At 35.0% G+C, this 24,692-nt stretch overlaps 3 protein-coding genes across 9 annotated transcripts; 1 reads left to right on the plus strand and 2 right to left on the minus strand.

Annotated features, from left to right (window-relative positions):
• The first annotated feature begins 1,930 nt into the window (after positions 1-1,930).
• LOC111434618 (lysine-specific demethylase JMJ30-like) lies at positions 1,931-6,740 on the plus strand. Its single transcript, XM_023072083.1, has 6 exons — positions 1,931-2,537; positions 3,899-4,108; positions 4,376-4,507; positions 4,669-4,812; positions 5,998-6,090; positions 6,332-6,740. Exons 1-6 carry the CDS (start codon positions 2,064-2,066, stop codon positions 6,509-6,511), a joined length of 1,233 nt encoding a protein of 410 aa, XP_022927851.1. The 5' UTR covers positions 1,931-2,063; the 3' UTR covers positions 6,512-6,740.
• Positions 6,741-7,200: 460 nt separating this feature from the next.
• Positions 7,201-18,291, minus strand: LOC111434607. Its single transcript, XM_023072075.1, has 18 exons — positions 17,937-18,291; positions 17,752-17,848; positions 17,597-17,650; positions 17,455-17,504; positions 16,356-16,389; positions 16,140-16,224; positions 15,880-15,971; positions 15,268-15,342; positions 14,647-14,735; positions 13,400-13,529; positions 13,181-13,270; positions 12,134-12,199; positions 11,001-11,092; positions 8,921-8,986; positions 8,765-8,831; positions 7,949-8,037; positions 7,601-7,724; positions 7,201-7,501 (listed from the first exon to the last, which is right to left on the minus strand). Exons 1-18 carry the CDS (start codon positions 17,993-17,995, stop codon positions 7,457-7,459), a joined length of 1,404 nt encoding a protein of 467 aa, XP_022927843.1. The 5' UTR covers positions 17,996-18,291; the 3' UTR covers positions 7,201-7,456.
• Positions 18,292-20,103: 1,812 nt separating this feature from the next.
• Positions 20,104-24,169, minus strand: LOC111434579 (transcription factor bHLH122-like). Of its 7 annotated transcripts, none has more exons than XR_002708976.1 (8): positions 24,036-24,169; positions 22,799-23,670; positions 22,220-22,572; positions 21,960-22,130; positions 21,435-21,500; positions 21,290-21,358; positions 20,945-21,195; positions 20,204-20,680 (listed from the first exon to the last, which is right to left on the minus strand). XR_002708976.1 is itself a non-coding variant. In XM_023072038.1 (7 exons), exons 2-7 carry the CDS (start codon positions 23,388-23,390, stop codon positions 20,435-20,437), a joined length of 1,497 nt encoding a protein of 498 aa, XP_022927806.1. In that variant the 5' UTR covers positions 23,391-23,422; positions 24,036-24,169; the 3' UTR covers positions 20,104-20,434. The 7 variants fall into 7 exon arrangements, 5 of the variants coding, with proteins under 5 accessions (XP_022927806.1, XP_022927787.1, XP_022927814.1 ...); XR_002708975.1 differs by having other exon boundaries at positions 20,573-20,680; positions 20,925-21,195; XM_023072038.1 differs by lacking the exon at positions 20,945-21,195 and having other exon boundaries at positions 20,104-20,680; positions 22,799-23,422.
• Positions 24,170-24,692: the final 523 nt, after the last annotated feature.

Here is a 24,692-nt window from a genome sequence, read left to right on the forward strand (position 1 = left end):
ATTTTCTATAATTCATAAGAAATAGAAACTTTTTATTTTAGTTTTTATTTTGTGAAAGATACAAATATTAGTTTAATTTGTGAAATACACCTCGGATTTTGACTTCTTAAAAATAATATTTTCTTTTTGTCCTCTCTTACGTGGAGCTCTCTCAATCGCCCAATGATTTTCACACGTGGCATGATTTGTGCATGCTAAATTACCACGTGGCAACTTCAAATTACTTCATAACTTGCATGATATTTTTATCATCTCTGACGTGGAGCTCTCTTAGTCACCCAACTACCTGTCATGTACGTATGTCATTTTATATTGACGTGGCCACGTCAAATTATTTGATGATTTTTTAATAATTTTTTTAGCTTCTTTGAAATGTAGGCATAGACTTTTTTTTTTTTTGGTTATAAAAATTAATATTTTCTTAAAAATAACAAAAAAAATTAACCCATTATTTATTAAAAATTATTATATGTTAAATATATTTTAGTAAAAAAATAGTTCGATTATTATTTTAAAAGTTAATAATTTAAATCAAACAAAAATAGCATTTTATCTCATAATTTTTTAATGTATAAAAAAATTTTAAATAGAAAATACTAAGAAAATAGTAACCAATCATTGTTTTATTTATTATTTATTTATATTTTTAGTATGTAGCCAATCATTATTGAAATAATAATAATAAATATAAAAATATGAGAGAATATTGTTTGGGAGTTGATGTTGATGGTTAAAATAAATAAATAAATAAATAGTGGAATTTATTTATTTTGCTTTCCCCACCAATTAAAATCTCTCTCTCCTCTCTCTCTCTCTCTCTTCAATTACTCTGAAGAAGAAGCCCTTTCCTCCTCCGTCCACTCGCCGTCGCCGCTCAATCTCCGCCGTGGCGACCGCCATTAAGGTCTTAGATTTGCCACAAAAGGATGGTCCATCAACCTCCTCCACCGCTACCCTAACATGAAGGTGACCTTTATTTTCGTGTTCTAATTTGTTTTGATGATGCATACGTCGTGTCACTTAAAAATGTACATTAAAATTTCAGACGACATTTCATTTTAAATTTTATTTTAAAAAATTTAAAATTATTAGAGTATAATTTTCTTTTTTTTCTTTTTTCTTCTCTATATTTTTCTTTATTTATTTTTGTTATTTTGGTGTTAACGTAAATAATTATAAATCACTAAAGATAGAAACTTTATAATATAATTTGATACGATTATTTATTTATTTGAATTCTAAGTAACACAAACATCAAACTTTAGGTTATAATTGAAGGTTTTGAAAGGGATTTATTTATTTGGTGAAGCTATGATGGGTCCCATAGACATTGATTTACATATTTCTTCTTGACGTGGAGCTCTCTTAGTCACCCATCCATTGCATGCGTGTCATTTTGTGCCACGTGGCAATCATAAATATATTTTATTTGTCCGCTTGATATTTTGTGCTTCTAGAAGCTACCACGGCCGTACCAATTTTTTTTTCTTTTCCTAATTTATTAAATTAATTGAATTATATTTAAATTACCACATTTTTTATTTTAAATAAATTATAAATATTATTTTAATTTCAATAAAAGAAAATAATTATATAAAAAAGGTAAAAAATACTTAAAAAAGAAAATGAATTTATCTTATGCTTATAATATTAATTTGTTCGTTTAATTTATATAAATTTTATGATGCTATATCATTATTACCGTTTTGTCTGTGATATTTCGTAAATATTTTTAAAATATTGAAAGAATAAATAAATATATGAATTTTTTATTTTTTAAATATTACATAAATCATTTTATTATTTTATTATTTCAACCCAAAAATAGAAAAATAAAATATTCCTAATTTTGTGTATTTATTTAAAATTAAATAAAAAATGATATTGAAAAAGTGACATTTTTCAATTGGGTTACCCCACCAACCAAAATATCTTTGCAATTTCAACTGCTAAATATCAACTGCTTCTCCCTCGGTTCAATCAATTTCATTCAATTCTCTTCTTCTTCTTCTTCTTCTTCTTCTTCCTTGGATTCTGCAACTGTAGCCCTTTTTCCGGCAGCCATGTCTTCGTCGGGAGCTAAAGACGGCCCTTCTTCGTACCATTTTGAAACCCCTCTTCTCGACGCTGAGTTGCCGTCGCTGCTACACTCAATCTGTGAGCACGGTGGCTATGCCTACATCAGTATGGCGGCTCTCGCGGCTGCCGGAGACTCACATGCTGCCGAGGCAGCTAGTGAGATGGCTTGGGAGCAGCTTCATTCTGGCCCTTGGCACTCTGTTCTCCCTATATGGCGTGATGCCTACTCCATGGCTTGTCTCTACTTGGCCAGGTTCCATTTTGCTGGCGGCGACTTTAAGGAGGCTCTTAGGGTTTTGGATATGGGAGTGATCATGGGTGGTCCGCTTTTGAGGAGTGATTTGGATTCTGCCATTGCGAAAGTATCTGCTGCGGCGAGGGTTGTTAGGGTTTTGGATGTTGCGGAGAAGGATGATCAATTGGAGCCTCCGTTGGGTTGTGAGGAGCGGAATAACGAGGTGAGATTCGTTTCTTTAAATTGATTTTTATTTGATTTGAGTTTCTTAACTTCTTCCTGTTGGTGATTCGTGATTCTAATGTTTTGAAGAACTTGGTTGCTGATTCTTTCTTAGTTCATTTCTGTCGAACTGACTGTTCTAAATCTTCTAATGGGATTTTTGTTTTTCATTTTTCATTCACTCATTTGTGAAACATTAGTGTTCTAGTCTTACATTTCAGAAACGAAGATCAAATGGATTCATTTCGTAAATCGTGGTGGATTTTATTCTTCTTTTGGTGATGAAAATTCTGCAGTTCCTTGAAGTTTTTTCCTGTAAATGTTTGCTAATGTCATTGTGGGATTACCACGAGGAAGCCCAGGAGCTACCCTGGATTCAAACAACTAGCTAGTTTACTTGCTAGAAGTGTTCTTGTTCAAGTTGAATTTCATGATCAGGGGAAGCATTGGCGTAGACGAACGCTCGTGTTCTATTTGATTCATTTTCACTGGCAGTGCTTAATGATGGATTTCATTACTGTTGTTTAGCATGATGTTATTCTGAAACTTATTTCTTTTGAGCTAAGTATATGCTAGAAGGTGAAAGTCACTCGGAGATCGTCTGAGAAGTTTAGGAAGAAATGATAGTGTTCTATCTGATGAACTTACAACTGTACCTGGATTGAATAAGTTTTATTAACCAATTAGTTCCCTAAGCTCAAGATTTCCTATCAAGCCCTTCAAAGAGTCTCCCATTCCATTTTAGCCAAAGCTTAGAGTAGTAGTCTTATTAGTATTTAGTGACAATGTGACGAGATTCGGGTGCGTTGAACAGATGGGCTATAGAGCATTTGAAGTAAGAACTCCTTTACACATCTAGGGAGAATCACTTGAAACCCAAAACCAGTTGAGAAGATTCCGCCACGAATTAATGGAAAATGTGCACCAAAGAGAGATGATTTAGATTCACATCCTACCGTTGTCAAAAGATATCTAGGATTCCTTGCTGCAATTCTATCACAAGTATTAATGCCACGGAGGAATCATGTCCGAACAAAATCTTAACTTCCTTTCAACATTGGATCTTCCATATCATCTTACTTGACCTGAAAGAATAGCATCATCCACAATCGAGAGAATTTGAGAAAGGGAATTGCAGGAGAACTGCCCTGAAATTCGAATAATATTAAATTTCTGATCTGTTAACTATTTTGATTTTATGCCCCTACCTTTTTAAATTTTTCTCTCTTCCATCATTTCTTATTATGATTGTGCTAATGTTCTGTTTTCCTATGTGGTGTTGATATAATCATATTATCCATGTTTCCGTGTCAATACCAAAATCTGTTCTAACAAGTAACATGGGATGCCTTCGACGTATAGGTTCCTTCGAATTTACCAGTAAAGGCTCTCACTAATAAGATAGTAGCAAAGATGTCTGCTTTATCTCTTGAGGGATTCTTGCGTGAATATTTCCAACCAGGTTTCCCAGTTATTATTAGTGATGGTATGGCTCATTGGCCAGCTAGGACAAAGTGGAAGAGCATGGATTACTTACAAAAGGTTGCTGGCGACCGTACGATCCCAGTTGAGGTGATTTATTTATCTGTTCATTTGTTTATTATCGATACGATGAACAGTCTTGGATCTTGAGAATGTGTGTGTACCAAATTGTATAAAGTATTTCTTGACTATTATTCTTTACAACCCTTTTGAGAGGTTTGTTTCCTTTCTTGTTTCTTTATATAATTTTTTGTAATTTTTCTTCCTATTGTAGCTTAACTCCTGCTGACTTGATATTGGAACTGATAGATTTTCCACCCCTGAACTGAAGGCTTGTAAAGCTTTTATGCTTTTCAGGTTGGGAAGAACTATTTACGTCCAGAATGGAAACAAGAGCTTATTACGTTTTCCGAATTTCTTGTCAGGATTCAGTCCAATAACCGTTCTGATGATATAACGTATCTCGCTCAACATCCATTATTTGACCAGGCACGTATCCATACATAACTTTATCTGCTTAGCATTGTATGTGCATGCATATCTGTGTGCATCTTATTATCTGGTAGATTCTTTGAAGAACATAATGCTAACCTATGGCATTTAGTACTGCAAATATTATTAAATGTTTTTCTTTCTTTCTTCAAAGACAGATAGATGAGCTCCGGAAGGACATTTGTATTCCTGATTACTGTTTTGTTGGTGGCGGAGAGTTAAGATCTCTTAATGCTTGGTTTGGCCCACCTGGGACAGTAACACCTTTACACCATGATCCTCATCACAATATATTAGCTCAGGTTTGTATTAACAGATGATTGCTTGAAACGATTACACTGGAAAGCATTGCAACTTTTGTGAGCTAATTCTCATTTTTTATTTTTCCTTTTTTCTTTGCATCTTTTCATTTGGTACTTCCAACCCTACATTTTGAACTATAGGATGGAATCGTGCTTCGACAATTGAATAAGTCGCTTCTTAAGGCTGAATATAAAAAGGGTTTGTGTCATTTAGGATTCAGATTTTCAGAATATTGATTCACTGAGTAGTAAAACTGCAAATTTTTCTTAAATGAACCTGTTGACTTGTGAACTGTTGGCAAACTGGATAGAGTCTGGAGACAGGAAGTAAAAGCATACTCTGTTGCGAGGAAAAATGAGGTGGGGATCGAGGGAATGTGATAGTTCAGTTCTATTGAGAGGAATTGTGTTGCTGCTTTGGAAAATGGTAGAGGTCTTGGAGATAAAAGATTTTAATAGAAACAAGGTCTATGAGATCTCGGTTGGGGAAGAGAACGAAGTATTCTTTATAAGGGTGTGAAAACCTCTCCCTAGCAGACACGTTTTAAAAACTTTGAGGGGAAGCCAGAAAGGAAAAATCCAAAGAGGACAATATCTGCTAGCGGCGGGCTTGGGGTGTTACAAATGGTATCAGAGCCAGACACCGGGCGATGTGCTAGCGAGGCCACGAAGGGGGTAGACATGAGGCGGTGTGCCAGCAAGAACGCTGGGCCCGATGAAGGGTGGATTGGGGAGCCACATCAATTGGAGAAGGGAACGAGTGCAAGTGATGCTAGGCCTCCGAAGGAGGGTGGATTGTGAGATTCCACATCGGTTAGAGAGGAGAACGAAACATTCTTTATAAGGGTGTGGAAACCTCTCACTAGCAGACGCGTTTTAAAAACCTTGAGGGGAAACCCAAAGAGGACAATATCTACTTGCGGGTGGACTTGAGCTGTTACTGTATGCTGAAAAAATCTCAAACTCTTGCATTGCAATCACGCAGGTTGCCCTATGCACTTTTTTGTGACCGTCCTATATTTTTTCTCTACTGGCATGTGTACATATATTTACATAATCACGTTTATCTGAAAGAGGGTGTGGATAGTGATGCTTTGCACGCATAGCAGAAGATGCTGCAAGCAAACAACAAAGAAATTGCTGTTAGTTTAATACTTCGATACTTAACTGTTTCCTTTTGTACAGGTTGTAGGCAAGAAGTACATTAGGCTTTATGATGCTTCATTGTGTGAGGAACTTTACCCATACACTGAAACTATGCTTTGCAATTCCAGCCAGGTAACCACTCTAATAAATCTTATGTGTGATGACAAACTGACATGATTATGGTTTAAAAAATTCTGGAGCATAGCCATGAGAATTATGTTTTCTTCATTAGTTATCTATCACCTTATCATTGTTTCTTAAATTTGCTTCATTGATCTGTCGAGTGCTATTCGTTCCACTGTTTTTGTGTTTTTACTCTTTACAACGATCACCGTGTTTCGAGCTTATGTTGTTCGTAAATATTACTTTGAAGGTCGATCTAGACAACATAGACGAAAAAGAGTTTCCAAAGGTGGTGGACTTGGATTTTGTGGACTGCATTCTAGAGGAAGGTGAGATGCTATATATCCCACCAAAATGGTGGCACTATGTTCGATCCCTAACAACTAGCTTTTCTGTTAGCTTTTGGTGGAACAATTGTGATGAAAATTGAACCGCTTCCTGATATTAATGCCATTTTTTGTTTGCCCTCTCATTCTTTGTTTTGATATAGAACATTGAGAAAACTATATTATTAGCCTCTGCTTCTAATGATTTGGTATGCCCCTTACCCACACAAGATGGTGCCTTTGTCATAATGTCAATACAGATGGTGTACCAATTATTATTGCACTTTTGAAACCCATTGTCGCTCTTGATACAATGCATTATTGTTTTGGCCTCAATCATTCATGTTCTATGGTGTCACTGTTGATGATGGATTTCGCATTTGTTCGTGCTGTTCCTTTTAAGTTCATCGCACCAATTTTTAATATTCTCTTGTACAATGTAGTGTGACATGAATTGAAAACGCAAACACGTTTACGAAAAATATGAATCCAAGCTTAAAAGTTGCAACCGATATAAGATTTGCGTTTCGAACTGTAAATTTGCAATCTTTTGTTCAAAAGTTGCAATCGTGAAATATGAATCCAAGCTTAAAATTACACATTCCATTGATCAACTATGATTTGAAGAGTAATTAAATCAGTAATTTTGAGCAAAAGATTCTCGAAGACCTAATATGTATGATAGTATGATATTATCGAATAGTGATTTTAGACTCAATACTTTATAAGAAATGATGCATATTCTTACTTGAAACTTAACAACCATAAATTAGCTTCATATTAGATTCGTTCATGATCTAAACAACATATTGATATAACGAACAAGTGTTAAAAAAACACAAGAAAATAAACCACTAAACTTGTTATGATCTGGTGTTAATAGATATGATATTCATATACAATGTGTTTGGAAGAGCATAAAAAGCAAAGCAACGGACCATCACTAACCCACCTGAGTTCCCAAGCCATTTTTTGATTACTCGATAGAAACGGCCTTTACCACTTTTTCCATTGAACTTAAAAGCGGCCTCAAATGGGAACTCTGGCTTCTAACATGATCGGTTCTTCTGGGAAATCATGATCAAAGATGAATTCTGTAACCAATCCTCCCAAAAATCAGGATTTCATCGAAGAGAAAGGGCTATTTATGAATTACTACTGCAATAAATAGTAAAGATAAGATATAAACAAACCTTGGTTCCAGCTATGATGGTGCCATTGAGGGGGTGAGCAGCACAAGAAGTAACTCCTTCAGACAACTTCACAAACCTGTTCTGTCGTCTTTTGTTTTCTCCTCCAGCACCATATATCTCATCACTGGAACATGAAAAAGGATACAATAAACAGCACAAAAGAATATCAATCTCTTCTCTATAACATAATGTTGATATTTGATAGATTCAAAGTCGTAGAATGTTAAGGATTAATGATACGTATATTGCCATTTTATTGTTTTTCTTTCACCAACTATTGGTGTCTATAGCTGCCCATTTTGTATTGTATTCTTACAAAACCTACAAGTTTGTTCATTAAATTCTTACTTAAAGTTCACATGGCTGGGAGAGCGGACGTCGGGATGAAAATCCAGAAGATGAATGCCTTCATCAGAAGGAGACCCAACTGAATAGATCTACAATATACCATTGCAAAATTGATTAGGAACTTGACTGAACAAAACTCCAGGTATACTACCAGTAACTCGCTATGAACAGCTGCACATGCTACGAATCCGCATATCATCACAGTATGTTACTATACTAAATAACTTCCGCGCTAATATTTACTAGACCGAAAACATCTTTTCATCTTCTATGAACCAGAAATTAACAGGTTATGGTAGGCCAATATAACTTTCAATTGCTTAGACAGACGTCCTTGTTTGTACAGCACGGGAGATTTGCTTACTGGATAGCTCCTTTCTATTTAGTTTTACTATTATTATTATTATTATTTCTGACTGAGCATCTACCAAGTAAGAGCCTAAATGCAAGAGAATTCCTAAATCAAAATTCGCACATAAGAAAATTATTGGACTTTGCAATTTACTTTAATAGCATAGCATAGACTTTTCTTCACATGATCTACAAACTAAAGTGTTGGGACTATTTTCACGATCCACTCAAACCTCATACATGAGACATCTGGAAAGTTGGAAGTTGCCAACGAAACAAATAGAAGAAGAAACGGTTACAAATAGTCGAGGATAAATTGATGGCCACATATTGTCATTATCCTATATGATTGAAGAGATTAACAGAACTACTTTGGTCGTGCAAATGTTCATACATAACGCCAGGTTTCTACTTGAGTCAAAAAAATGATGGAACAAAATAGAAGTATGGGTTAAGATAACTTACAGAATCTGTAGGCAGCCATGATGGTTTTCTCAACAATAATTGATCTGTGGGCATGTTGGAATCATTTCTACTCTTTCCAAACAAAAAGAAACAGGGTTACAAAAGTACCTGATTCTTCACATAACGAATATCTTCAATAAGTTTAAATTTACTTACAACCATGCTGGGGGCGGGCAATGAATATGTGTGACCTGAAAATTATAAACATCTAAAATGCCTGACCTGAAGAAGCATAGGAAAATTATAATCCTGGATAATCTTTTGTGAACATATAAAATGGCCAAAATTTAACGAAACCTAAGAGGTTAAGCTTATAGATGCAAACAACTCACATAGTATCAAAGCAATAGAAGTTCTAGAGTTCAAGTGTTTGTAATGTTATTCCTCTTTTAACTCCTTAATAGTCAAGAAGTTAGATGAGAGTCAAAATTATTATCTTGAGTCCACATGTAGGAGCAAATGCTGAAACAATATCAAATGATTCCGCAAGGGAAAGGGTAATCTCAACGCAATTTTAGCTAAATCCATTTTGTAATCTAGGTAGAACAGTCCCAAAATACAAAAATACCAGACATGAGAGACAAGATTTATGCTCCAGTAATCTGAAAGGCTAGAGGGTGGGATGGTAAATGAGGTTTACACTCCTCGAATAGATACATTCTTCTCTATAATTTGTTACCTTTCAAGTTTAAATTGAGTTCTTATTTGAACCTATGGTAGGAAAATAGTTAAATGGTGATTAAGTAGTTTGAAGACTAAAATAGAGAAATATCAAGCTCAAAAGCCAAGAATGCATTTCTCAATAATGATCTTAAAGAGGAGGTGTTTATGGCTTATCATCAGGTTTTGGAGTGGATCTTGGAGTTAACAAAATATGCAGGTTTAAGAAATCTCTATATGGCCTTAAACAATCTCTTAGAACCTGGTTCAAACGTTCTTTGGGAAGTTGTTACAAATTATAGTTTTCTTCATAATCAAGTAGATCATACATTTTTTATACACGCTGGAAATGACAAGATAGTTATCCTAATTGTGAATGTTGATGATATAGTTCTTACAAGTAATGATGAGGCTAGACTAGGGAGTTTGAAGGAAAAACTAGCAAATGAATTCTAAATCAAAGACATGAGAATTTTGAAGTATTTCCTAGTGATGAAAAATTTCAGGTAAAAAAGGGTATCCTTGTCAATAAAGAAAATATATAATGGATTTGCTTGAAGAAAAAAGTTTACTTGGTAGTAGATCAACAAAAACTCCAATTGAACCAAATTTAAAATTGCAAGTTGCAATAGAGGAAAAAGTAAAAGATAAGGAAAAATACCAAAGACGAGGCCAGTTTGAGGAAGTTTACAGGATTTTAAGATATCTAAAAGGAACCCCAAGAAAAGGCAGACTTTTTAAGAACATGACCACTTATATTGTTGAAATTTATAGTGGTGTTGACGGGGTAGGTAGCACCACTGATAGAAGATCTACTTCTAATTATTACTCCTTTGTTGGAGGGCATCTAGTTGCCAGACGAAGTTAAAAACAAGGGTGGTAGCTAGAAGTAGGGCTGAAGAAGAATTCAGAGATTTAGCTCATGACATTTATGAAGGTATTTGGGTAAATAAATAAAAAAAAACTACTAGAAGAATTGAAATTCGTCAAGAAAGGCGTCTATATGTGTTTAGTGAGACAATAAGTCATCTCCATAGCTCACAATCCAGTCCTTATTAGGACAAAACATATCCAAGTTGAAAAATACTTTATAAAGTAGAAGATTGATATGTATTCTCTATCTTCCTACAACAAAGCAAATTATTAGGTACTAAGAGACTTCCAAAACTACGATTTGAAAAGTTGGCATGGAATATACCTTCAAATCAGCTTGTCACATTATAGTTATACCTCCCTTATTGTTAATTGGGAAGGCCTTTTGAAAACATCATAGATATTACATTCTTTTTGTAAATTTCAACCATCAATGAAATTGTCTCTTACAAAAAAAAAAAAAAAAAAAATGGTTTATGTTTGTGATATTTTCCTTCATTAGAATTATTAGGTGTATTTATATTGTAATTATTTGAGTAAGTTTTTTCTTTTGATGTATTAGATCTTTACTTCTACATAAAAAAAGGTCCCTTGCAACTATTGTAAGTAAATGAGAATAGACAACTTTTCTATTCAATAGATGATATTTTGCAATAACTCATCGTTTAAAGTAGGAATATGAAAGTTTCTTTTAGCAACATACCATCCGTCGTCAAGATGAAAGGCCAACTGATAAGGACAAGCTGGGTTGAGATCAATAGAGTGTATTTCCTTCGGAATGATATTCGCTTGCTCCTACATTATGATGCACAAAGGTAAACCACACCTATTGAAAATTATGTCTTGAAATACAAAGAACAAAATAACTAATCATTGTATTGCATTTACTTCTGCATTTCTTTTGCAAATAGAATCGTCTCAAGTTCAAATTAACATTTACGTCCTTTCGAAACAACATAATTGTTCTCACTGTGCAGCAAAGTTAACCTTATCACAATTTCCATCATAGAATTTAAATGTTAAAAGAAATATAATTCTTTTGACGTGAAAAAACGTACATCACATTATGCTTTCAATTGAACAAAAATTTCCCATCCCAACATGTACACGTGCTAATCCTTGGGGCACTTGGTCCAATATATATATGTCTAAGGACCTTGCACTTGATGATGTTTACGTACCAAAACTGAGGTGCAATTTGATCCCTTGTCAGCCAACTTGCTAATAAGATATCTTACTAAACTTAGGCTTGTGAATGTGTGTTTTAGGATTTAATTCAGGGAAGACACTTGGCATTGATGAAGAGGACTCTGAGCTCTACATCCTTAAAACTCCTAACTTCTCTAAACATTCTAAATGGTAAGAATTCTACTTCCTAGTCTCTAGTATTCATGCTAATTTATGTATTTACTTATTTTTATTTTTTACATCCATAAATATTCAGGTTGGCTTGCGCAACTTTGACTTTTACGAGACAACCACTTGATCTGGTTACATTTAGTAGCCAAGAAAACTTGTAGAGTCTATAGTATTCATGAAAATAATAGCCAGTTTATATTATAGCCTTATCATTTGGATCAGCCGAACATCATGTTAGCTGAAAATATTTTTCCTTCTATTTTTAACACATAATCTTTGTTGTTTGTATGAAATATATTAACTAGTCAAGCATGTTCGGTCTCTTTATTCCCATGCACTTACAAAACTTCCCACCGTTTTTATATACTACATAGTGATGTTCGTGGGGCAACCATTTTCAACAATCTCATTGCAAGAGACTGTTTTTTATTAAAAGCAACAGCGGACAGGAATAAATGATAGTAAAATTTTCAGTACCTTCAAAGTCCCAATTTTCTCTATAATTGAGGCTAACTTCAATGATTTTAGAGGAGGATGGCATACCTGCGTGAAAATGCTTGAATAAATATGCATGCAATAAAAGAATATGATGCTTCAATATAGAATCTACGGAAAATGAAACAACTAAAGAAAGAAAAAAAAACATTATGACGAAACTTGTCATCGACAGGGTATGGTGAGGGTCAAATTTCTGCGTAAGCGTAGCCAGCATTAGCTTAGTTGAGTTACAATCAGACCAACAGGCCATCGGGCAACTAAATTGTTCCCCCAGGTATCCTACTCAGAGTAGATTATTTTAATCTACGACGGTCCGGTGCCACAAACTAATAGAGAAAAAGGTTCAGGTAATGAACCATATCTTAATTGCATACACATTCTGTTTCCTGAATAGCATCAAGCAGTCCCTGCATGGTCATTTAAAAGCAAAACAGAAACAAAGATAACGTTGCTGCCTATAAAAATTGCCTTCTGATTGCTTTTTGGATTTGCAATATATATGAACCACTACGGTAATCATCCCCACATGTAAATACTGTAGTCAGCTACTTTTTCTTAGAGGAGGTTTTTGTTGCTTAGGTTAAAATTTACTACATCCATTCCCCTTGAAGGTTCGATTCTTAAAGTACACTCCATACATTACTTGGGAGACAGCGTGCATTAGCGCTTGCCCTGATACCACAGTATTATTAATAAATAGGATGAATGTATTAAACTGCAATTTTGAAATTACAATTCATTTTTTATAGAAAAATAATTCTAAATGCACTAACTCATTTTTAATTACAGACCTTATTGAGAGAATTGGTTATACATCGAAAAATAGTGAAAAATTCTATTGACTGAATCAAAATAAGGGGAACAAAATAAGAATAACCTTAGAACAAATGAGAACAACAAGATACTAGCTTTTTATCCCATTAAAAGAAAAAAAAGGAGTTGACTAAACCCATTCATCAATGGCATCAGCATTTTTAGACCTATTACCTTTCTTTTTTCTTTTATTAGATCTATTAGTTCTATTACCTCTTTATGATTTTGAAAAGCACCAGATGTTCTCCCTCCACGAAGATCCCAAATATAGATAACTCCATGCTTACCAGCGCCAAAGATAATCTATACCAAGATATCAGTGTCGGAAGATGAAACCGAAGTTACTTAAATGGTGAGAAATCTAACGCAGAAAATAAAAGAATGTGACTCATGGGGAACAAAATTGTCTATATGTATTCCAACAACAAATACCTGGTTTTCATCATTCAGCTGGATTCTGTTAAGGGTACTGCATGAATTACTAGTTAGCTCAAGACATGGAAGTTTTCCAATTCTTCTGTCCCACATACTGATTACACCACATGTATCAGATGCAAGTAACCTGCCAAAATGTTCGCAGAGGACAATATTTCATTGAACTTTTCTACGATGAAAATAGAGATGATTAGATTAGGTGTAAAAACATTAAGTTCCAGTGTTCAGAAGAAACCAAAAGTTAGCATTATCAATAACCAATAATGCCACAATGTCACTATGTCCCATGCATTTAGTATTCCATTAGGAAACACTTTACCATACTAAAAAATTTGTTTGAACACTTTAAAATTTCAATTTTTGGTCCATCAGAGATGTCTATTTAAAGAAGACACAAGTATCAATTTCTGGAAACTTTAAGTAAAGTTCAGTCCATACGTCTATTCCAACACATGATTTTGTCCCATTTTTTAGTCTTTAGCGCATTCTTTTCTTTTTTTTTTTTTTTTTGTAATATGTAAAAGCTGTTATTTTACCATTTTTTCCTTTGTACTCCTTTTATACTTTTGTACATCAGTGACTATTTGAGACCTGTCTGCTCAAATCAAACAGAGAAAAAATGAAAACATCGATGTTATACAACATGGTATCGAAATGACTATTTGCATTGTTTCTCTTCTTGCTTCATTGACAGCCAACTCATGATTTTCTTTCTTTGATCCATCAATTATCATCTATATATTAGTTCTTGCCAATCACTGAATCATTTGGCATGGTCCAAATCAGACATCATATATATCCTTCATAGGAGCTTTTTGCAGGATCTGAGTCTCTAGAGGAAGGGCGATTTGTGACTAGGTTTACATTTAATTCTAAGGAGTTTTGGAACTATATTTGGCCTACTATTCTCAACAATTGAATCCCCTTCATGTAGTCTCAAATTTGGTTTCTTTGTTTAGGCTACAATTGTAGTAAACTTTTTTTTTTATTGTCCATTCATATTATTTCTTAACGAAAGCTTCATTTTCATACATTTTTTAGAAAGAAGAAACGTTCAAGGTAAGTTCAACATTGTTCGTTAATCCTTAAATGTGAAGAGAGAAGGCAACCCAATAAGAATAGAAATAAATATGAACCAGTTGTCTTATTCAATTCTTTCTTTCCATAATTATAAATTATAATGGTTGTATATTTATTGTCCATACAAATAAAAGAATAATAAGGTAATGAGTTGTTTCACCAACCTTGCATTATTTGAAATAAATGCTATGTCAGATAAACCTTTATGATTATCAGACCCTGAATTATTAATTCTTTGTCTTACTCTCAACACCTACGAGGATAATGAATGAAATTATCAGTTCATGGTCAAACTGACGATCAGTATATTTATCAACAATTAATTTTCAACCGTGAAAAGAAATAGAAAAAGAATTATATGGTGAATGCAACAATGGTATAAATTAAGTTTCTTAAAGCATAAATATGCTTATAACAATATCTTATTTTTCAAAAAACTAGCGCACAAACATAAAGATGGACAAACTTTCACTGTTCACACTAGCAAGCTTATTTATTTGCACAAGCAAGTTCCTCCATTTGAAGTGTTATGTCTATGATGGACAGAGCATATATATTGAACATTCAACAGGACATTATTTTACAAATGAATTGTATTGGTTGTACTTGCCATTTCTAGAAAAATGGAAACTTGGAAAGCTAGATGGTTGTATTGGCATTTGTTGTAAAAATGGAAAACTTGAGAATTTAGCAAATCATAAAATGAACTCGGAGGCTATAAAATTCCAAATATTCATTGAAACCGACGAGTATTTTTTTTATGTAAAGGTGAAAGAAGAACTTACTTCGACTGGTTTGGAAGAAATATAACTAATGTCAAAGATCTTTAGTTCCTTACTTTTCATGGACGTACAGACCACCTAAGTAGAGAACATATGTTAGCAGACAGCAAATATGGGAAGAAGCCACTAATAAGTACATAATTCAGCATCAGAGTCAGTATAAACAACAGTGCATTCATCGGGAATTAATAAAAAGTAGAGACAATGGTGAAGGCATTATATCATATTTGAGTAATAGATACCCAACTATTTATAGGAACTTTTAGATTAGCATATGACTCCTATATATTACACGACAGTCACTGTCCAAAATGCAGCAAGCCCCTGAACGAAACAAAAGACCATACAAGATGCTCGGACCGTTACAGATGAGTCTTATATTTTAGTATTTGGAATCCAGAATTATTTTGTGATTTTGTACAGTTATAGCATCAAACTAGAGTGCCTAACACAAATTCATCGAAATTACTTCAAGCAAGGAAACGGCTTGCATAATGGGGCATCAGAATAGCAACCAACATTTTGTTTTTTGAACATTCAATGGACTATTCTACAGCAATCTATTGAGGACAAAATGATTCCCATAATTACAAGGAAAACGACTAGAACAAGAACCTCATCTTGATTGGCAGGATTCCAACGTACAAAGTCAAGCTGTTCATTTAGGGAAAGGTGCAGTAAATGTTTGGTCTCATCTTCACTCAAGCCTATAAGTCGAAGGAAGGTACTTTAGTCATCAAAATACTTAAATGCACCCTATTTAGAGATATATACACTGCGTAAAAACATGCTTCATATCTTTGTCACAAAGCTTAGAAGAAAAAGAAAAGAAACGTCCACAAGAGGAACGAAGAACTTAAAAGAACAAAAGTTACCTGCTTCATTAGTCTGCAAATAAAGACTCTCAAAGTCATGCACTGTTAAACAACCTGCTTTCGTTGCTGAAACCAAGTATATTCCCTGGAATAGATTTCCATGGATGCGTATGTGGATGGGGGGTGGGACAGGTGTTTTGTGAAAAACCAAAGAATAAAAGGTTAGGATATTGACAATGTAGGACAACAGCTGAAAGTAATGATCCAATAATTCACCTTGTTGTCAAAGTCCACATCAGATATGCCTTGTCTGACAAAAGAATTAAAATTAGCTTTTTTTTTTTTTTTTTTTCCTCCCTTAATTGAGTAGAGAAGGAAAGGAAAAGCTGATAGAGAACACTTCATTCTTTTCTATAAAAACAAAACTAATATTTTGCCTATGGTTTTCCTTTCCTCATAATTTGCCATTTCTTAGCCATTCCAAATATTTTTAAATGAAGGCCCTTTCGAGAATTGGCAACAGGATCTGGATAACTGAAGAAGGTCACAAAGAATAAATTTTAAAAAATGCACAACTGTCTCCGGTTTTCGAAAACGCAAAGAATCGAAGACCTAAAATTTGCATATTAATAAAAGAAAAACCAAATATAGAAGAGAACATGTTGAGGATTATTGGAGTGAGTCCCACATTGGTTATTTAGTGGAAGATCATGGGTTTATAAGTGAGAAATACTATCTCCAATGGTATGAGGCCTTTTGGGGAAGCCCAAAGCAAAACCATGAAAGCTTATGCTCAAAGTGGACAATATCATACCATTGTGGAGAACCATGATTTCTAACATGGTATCAGAGTCATGCTCTAAACTTAGCCATGTTAATATAGTCCTCAAATATCGAACAAAGAATTGTGAGCCTCGAAGGTGTAGTCAAAAGTGACTAAAGTGTCGAACAAAGGGTGTACTTTGTTTGAAGGCTCCAGAGAAAGGAGTCGAGCCTCGATTAAGGGAAGGCTATTCGAGAGCTCCATAAGCCTCGGGGGAGGCTTATAGTGAGCTTTGTTCGAGGGGAGGATAGTGGAAGATCATGGGTTTTTACAAGTGAGGAATACTATCTCCATTGGTATTAGGCCTTTTGGGGAAGCCCAAAGCAAAGTCATGAGAGCATATGCTCAAAGTGGACAACATCATACCATTGTGGAGAGGCGTGATTCCTAACCGAACAGAAAAAGGAGAACGACGAAAAGATACCAACAATTCAACACCAAAGAAAAGAACACCAAGAAGAGTCAGGAATAGATCCGAACCAAACCAAACCCAAAAGGAAAAATCAATTGACATCGTAATGCTTGAATGTTGTATTATAGAGATGTACTGACTTCTTAAACGGCAGTTGATGATCCTGAGCTCCATTGGCAATTCGATTCATCTGCAGACTCTACATTCTCAGCATAACCAGAATCTAATTCTAACCACATAGTATTGAAAATGAAACCGGAAATTGAGTAGAGAACAACGTACACTCGTTGGACAAGAAACGCCGTTTATATGATATAAATGAGGAAATGCACCAACCTTTACGGAATGAAACCAAACACGCACTGCTATTACATGATACTCAAGAGTAGAGAGAACATTTAACATACCAAAATACCAGAACAACGTCGAAAATGTACCTCGGTATAAGATTGCACAAGAAGCACGGACAAGTCCTGGCGATATTTCGGATCAAACTTCCCATTCAATTCAACGGTGCTCAATTTCCACCTATTCCTGCACAAGTAAGCCAACTACGAAATTCAATATAAAAATCCCAAAAACCAGAGAAAAGAGGGCGAAGCAATGGAATCAGAGACAAAACCTCCTCAACGGTTTAGGAACTTGAGATATTGATTCGGAAGGCACCAAGTATTTGTCCATGGCGGCTTCCTGAAACTGAGGATGCTCGAATGAGATACTGTACTCGTTCTTCGGCACCAGACCTTTTCTCCACCTCCTTTGCGGTTTACAGGTTCATTTTTTGCTTTGGCCGGGTAATAGAGACGACGGCGACCAAAAATGGCCCCTTCTGCCCGTCTGTCGGCTTACAATTCCGGCGAATGTAGTCTGCGAATTGTGAATGGCTATCAGTTGTTTCTGAGGAAGGTCGGGATTTCGTGAGCCGCTTTCCCGCCATTCGGCATTTTGCTAAACTGCGCGGGTGCCAGGTACATATCCTACCTACGATCGTATGATGAGAAGTTACGCTTTTATCCTCCGGATCGTTAAACCTAAATAGATATACTCAAATTTATGAATATATTGAGATATATTTTAACAAAAATTTGTGTAATTTTTAGAGATTATTTTTTAATTACTTAAAAAACAATTATCTGCCATATATATATTACATTAATAATTAATTAATAATTAATAATTACTTCAAAATATCAAATATTCATAAATTACAATGCACCACTAATATCAATTAAAAATATTAAATATTCTTTTTTTTAATAATTTAAAAAGTAAAGTTGGATTGAGTTAGAATTGTTTATTCAAGTCGGTCAGAGTTACGACAAAAAAAAAACATCAACTCACAAAATGATTTAATTTTTTTTTAAAAAAATTTTAATCTAATCCAAATAATATATATATATATATATATATAAATAACCCAACTTTTATGGTTTGAATCGGTAGTTTAGGGGTCGAATTCTCGGCTCATATTAATATCTTTGTAATTTTAGACTCATTAATTATATTCAAAACTATTATGGGAGGGTCCCTCGTAAAATGGGCCGAGTAGCTAACCCATCACAAAGAACACATGGGCCTTGAAACAGCCCAATGGGCCTAAAATACTATTGATTATAAGTCAAGCTAGCCCAACCTTCCATAAATAATCATGGACTTAGCTCATTGAGTAAAAAATTGAAAATTCTGAGTTAGGTTGGAATTGGCCAAATAATATTACTTTTCAAATCATAATTTATCACAACTAAACAACTTTATATTTTCAATTCTATTTCTTGCAAATACGTTGGCTTCTTTTTCCCTACAAATTTTAGTACATGTTGGATGTCCTTTAATTTGTTGATTTGGTTTAACACTGTCCTATTAGAATACAATGTTTTGCTCTTAACGCACATACATGTGTGTGTATATATATACACCAAATATTATAAATAATTTTAGAAGTCAACATTAATAACATAATTATTATAATCACATTACAAAAATCTCATTCGGTTTAAGTGTTAGAGCCTTACCGAGGCTACCTCAATAAGGTGAAAAATTGTCATTTAAGATAGAGAATGTCAACGGGAGAGATTTTTAAAGATGAAGATCAAAATGAATTAGACAAGTAAATATTTTTAATCAAAAACTTACTTTTACCAAACATATATATAAAACACACATATATAGTAAATATATACATAGCCTGAATTAATGTAGGATTTATAGATGTCACTTATAGAAACTTTTATGGCAATTTCCTAATCATAACGGATAAATACATTCCAAAACCAAAACCAATTTACAAGGATGGTTAGATAGATACATTAAAATTTCCAAATATAAAAGAAACACAAACTTGCCTTCAAGAACTGTTGGATGAAAGTGTCGCACCTTGCTTAATTTAGGGAATGATCATGGGTTTATAGTCTAAGAATACATTCCAAAACCAAAACCAATTTACAAGGATGGTTAGATAGATACATTAAAATTTCCAAATATAAAAGAAACACAAAGTTACCTTCAAGAACTGTTGGATGAAAGTGTCGCACGTTGCTTAATTTAGGGAATGATCATGGGTTTATAGTCTAAGAATACACTCTCCATTGGTATGAGACCTTTTGGGGAAGCGCAAAGCAAAGCCATGAGAGCTTATGCTCAAAGTGAACAATATCATACCATTGTGGAGAGTCAAACAAAGGACTCCAGAAAGAAGGAGTCAAGCCTACTCGAAGGCAGTAAAAAATGACTACTGGAGAGGTGTTGGATGAAAGTGGAGAGTTTGTTCGACTAACGAGAACTCCCTCCCATAAAGGATTCAAAACTCTCTCTCCCTCCCTATAGAAAGTTAAATGCATCCATCTAAAATAATGAAGATGAAAATAGAGCACACATTTATGAAGAATTGACTCAGAAAGCTCCGTGCAGATGGGGGCAGTTGTATTCCTTAATTACTCACACCCATCCTTTTTCCCTCCCTCTCCCTCCAATTATAGAATGAATACTTCCAAAACAGACTAGGAGAAGCTACCTCTTTCCACCTAACTTTCCCCTACTCTTCTTCTTCTTCTCAAACTTCCCCCTTACAAGCTCATTAAAGTTGCCAATAAAGTCTTAATTTCACAGATTTAGCAGTTGTGTCTAATGGGTTTGGGACCCAGAAAGAAAAAAAATATATATACAGAAATCATACAGAAAACCCTTTTTCACACATTCTATGAAAGAAAACACTGAACTGAAACCCACTAATCTTATAAAGTACTCATCTGAAAGAGAAGTGGAAGATGGTACCATTTTGATACTGATACATCCCACAATGTCGATTCCCTTTCTGTTTTTTTCCCCGGAGAGTTTGAATGAATTTGATTCGGCGTCTCTCCAACTTTTCTGAAGCAATCAAATAATATCGAGAGCATAATTAGATTACAAATCAAGCAGCTTATTCCACATTTCTTTCTAAGCCATTTTTTGGGTCAGCCATTGATGGCAATATCCCTTCTTAATTCCTCTACCCAGATATGCAGTCAGTCAATCTCTCTCTCTCTCTCTCTCTCTAAAGTGAAAGATTAGATGCAGTGGAAGATCTACTAATCATGCATGGTTATTTAATTTACACAGTGGTGGGCAGTACCAGCAGGTCTATAAACTCACATGCACAGCCAGCTTTCAGCAGTTCTTTGTCTTCATTTTTTGTTCTGCAAACTTCCTTCACAGCAAATCATGTTGACTCACTATTTCTTCTTAATTAATACACAAATAAGTTGCTCAGAGAGTTTCCTGTTCTACCCTAAATTTACAAATTGCAAGGCTCTGTACATAAGAATTTCCACGCCAAAGACTTTTTTTGGCTATTGATGCTGCCTATGTGAGCACTTACATTTTGCACGATTATCTGTAAGTGTCTGGACCAAAATCAACAAAGGATAAGGAAAAGAATGGTGGTGGCAACTTTTATCATATACATGTGAGTCTAGTCAGTTATAAATTTATTATTACCTGGACCTGTTTCTGAAGGCCTTTTATGTACTCAACTGCCAAATCTAACATGTCTGATGTGTTGGTTTGCTGTGGTGAGAAAGAGAGAAATACTTTAGCTCAACTTTTACCAACTTTTATAAGAGTAAAGTGAAAAGAAAGTTACCTTGTCCATGTTGGGCACCAGCTCTTGAAGCTTCCTCATTCGTTCACTGATTTTAGTTCGTCTGACCTGAAAGTTTTCAGTAAAGGGAATGACTTCGTTTACTATCTAGGTACATATCCGGGTTCGGATCTTAATTTATACAAGGACATGGACATTCCTAAAAGATGTTATGTTTTTAGTTAATGCAGTAAAGGATTCTTTCCCATTTCCTTGAGTCACGTACATGAGTTAGCCCACTTATAAGGTCTCTTTTGGGTATTCCCTTTTAGGCTTTCCCGCAAACTTTTAAAACGTGTCTGCTAGGAAGAAGTTTTAACACACTCATAAAGAATGTTGTGTTCTCTTCCTCAACCAATAAAGGATCTCACATGAGATCGTCAGCAGATGGCTTAGACAGATCCGAGAATCTCAACCCAAGTTGCAAATTATATTCTAAATGCAGTGGGTTTTGGAAATAAAATACATACAGCTAATGGTTACGAATAAGAGAAAATATGATTAACTGTACAATATATCCTGACTTACTCTCTCTGCAATGCTTCTGGGATGAGTAGCACAGCCACGCTTGGCTCGAAGTTTACAAGGAACAGAATCTGAAAACTGCAAGATCTTTTCAACAGCATTCATTTCTGCTGCAGTACTTGGCAAAGTAAGATGACGAGCAAGCATGGGAGGGCGATTTCTGGGATCCACTTTCTGAGTTTTCAAGCAAAACAATAAAGATGAGACCAATCAGAATCAGATATCAAGAAGAACAATCACAATGAACTTGAAATAGCTAATACCTGAGTGTCTGAAATGTTCAAATTTGAGTACTTCTCCTTGTCGTCGTCATTTTCAAGTGCTTTTCGACTAACAATGTTATCAGACATGACAGCACATTCATCCCAAGAACCAACTGGGAAGCTAGTACTACCATAATCGCTGGTTTGGCTTCCGGCAAAGCCTTTAGTATCTTGATTGGTTTCTCTGATTTTTTTTTTCTCAATTCCAGCCATGGGACTCATCAACCCTGAAGAGTGCGGTGGTAAGGCCCTTGGTGAGAAATTTTTCAACCTGCTTGGAGAAGAAAAAAATGTTTCTTCATTAAAGCTACTACCAGTTCCAGAATTTCCCAAGCCCGTCAATGCAGCATATCCTGCCAGTTGCTAAGAATCTTCAGCACCATGTGGGAGTATAGGAAACTAAATTCTAGTATGAGAAACAGACCAGAGATCATAGAAAATCAATATGGTTATTGTAGCAACAAAGTCTCAGTTGAATAAATCAATTTTGTTTTAACCCTAATCAGAATCTGAGACCAGAGAAGAAAACTTCAATTTTACTAGGATTTTCCATTCATTCAGGTGAAAAGATTACACTACCGCTAGCATTGAGATTTATGTAGTCGAATAGTCCAGCAGGGGAGCTACTTTGCCGAATGAGATTCGAAGATCTTCCACCATCTGTTCTTATCTGAGGCTTCAGATCAACTCCCATCGAACCAGATCCCTCCGCTTCTGGAATCAAATTCTGATTTGGAAGTGGAGGTTTCATCAAATTCTGATGGTAACTTGATGGAGTTGATGAAGCCGGGAGGAAATTGCTGTTGACAATGCTCGGCTGCTGGTGGATAGCTCTTGTTTCGTTATTCACATAAGGTGTTTGTTGATTTGCTTCAGTAGTTATATCTCCAGCCTGAGCGTTCTTCTGAGACTCGTCCAGGTTCTGAGATGAACATACTGGACCGCCGCCTCCATCACCAGCGCTGCCGCTTGTCATAAACTGCGCGAAAATCTGTTCAGTTTCGGGGCTCGAAGGTCGATTGAAAAACTGATCACAGAATTCTCTGTCCGTCAGTCTTCTGAAATACGAACTCGGCGCAGAACGGTATCGTGTCAATCCAGAACTCATCTGCGGTTGCTGCTGCTGATGTTCATGGAGAATATGCTGCTGTTGCTGAAAATCCGCCTCCATTTTTCGTCCTCCTTCCTCCAGCTCGCCTTCAACTACACTAACAGTAACAGACCTTAAAACAATACGAACCTTTCGGAAACAACTTCTAGTTCTTCTTCTTCTTCAGTTCTTCAATTATGCCAAATTTTCAGTCGGCACCAACCAAAACAAAATGCCAAAAAAGCACCAATGCAATCAAATCCACGAAAAAACTCTGTTTCATCCGACACAAAATAACGTCGCAAACCATCAAATTCCCTCACTAACAAAGCGTATAGAAACACAACTTCAAGTGGACCACCTGATCCATAAACAACGAAACAAACAGAACTCGATTCAACTCAAATCCAATCAAGAACACATGACCGTAAAAAGAAAAGCAGAGAGCAGAGCACCGCAAAAAATTCCGAGCCTCATTCACGTGCAAATCATCTTTAAATAAAAATAAAAAATAAATAAAAACTCACTCACTCCATTCGTGAACGTTAAGCAAAAACAACAACTATCAAATCAAACCGCACCAAATCTTTCCACGGGTGAACACGAAAAAAAAAAACATCAAATCAACACCGAACAAAAAAGATTCACAATTCAAAATGAAACAACAACAACAAACACAACATACCAAAATCTCATAATTTCCTGTCTAGCAATAAAAACACACACCTGTCTCCACAGCTACAGCAGCGGCCGGCAAAACCAATCACAAATTCCCCGGCACGGCGGGAAGATTCGAGAGAGAGAAAGAGACAGAAACGAAATGAAAATCAAATGGCGTTTTTGCTTTCTTTTCTGTTCACTAAAACTAAACCAATGGTAAGTAAAGAGAGCGTCCAAGAATATAGGCCCTCAGATTGTGTATGTTTGTGGAGTGACAAAATTACAAAAATACCCTTCCTTCTCAGGGGTATTTACGGGAAGGGAACTTATTGGATAAAAAGGAATGACTGGGTTGGTTCCACGTCAGCAAGTATGTGAGAGTGGTCCACGTGGGGCTCCGTGAATGGACCACAAAATCGATTCCGTTTTCGGTCATAATATCAAATAAACTCGACGTAGAATTATATTAAGAAATTTATTTCCTACAAAAATCATTTAATATCTATGTTTTAATCTCCATTAATATCTGTCGTTTTTTTATTCCTTTATCTGATAAATAATAATTTTTAAAAATTGGATTTATTTTAAATATTATCTCAATCAAAAAGATTAAAATCATCTAAAGTTTATATTTCAAATCAATTAGTAAATATAATAGAAAAATAAATTTATTATTATTTTCAAAATACTCGAATAGCGACAAAAAAAAAAAAAAAAAATAAA

Source organism: Cucurbita moschata, unplaced genomic scaffold (assembly GCF_002738365.1).
Source record: "Cucurbita moschata cultivar Rifu unplaced genomic scaffold, Cmos_1.0 Cmo_Scf00003, whole genome shotgun sequence".
NCBI lineage: Eukaryota > Viridiplantae > Streptophyta > Magnoliopsida > Cucurbitales > Cucurbitaceae > Cucurbita > Cucurbita moschata.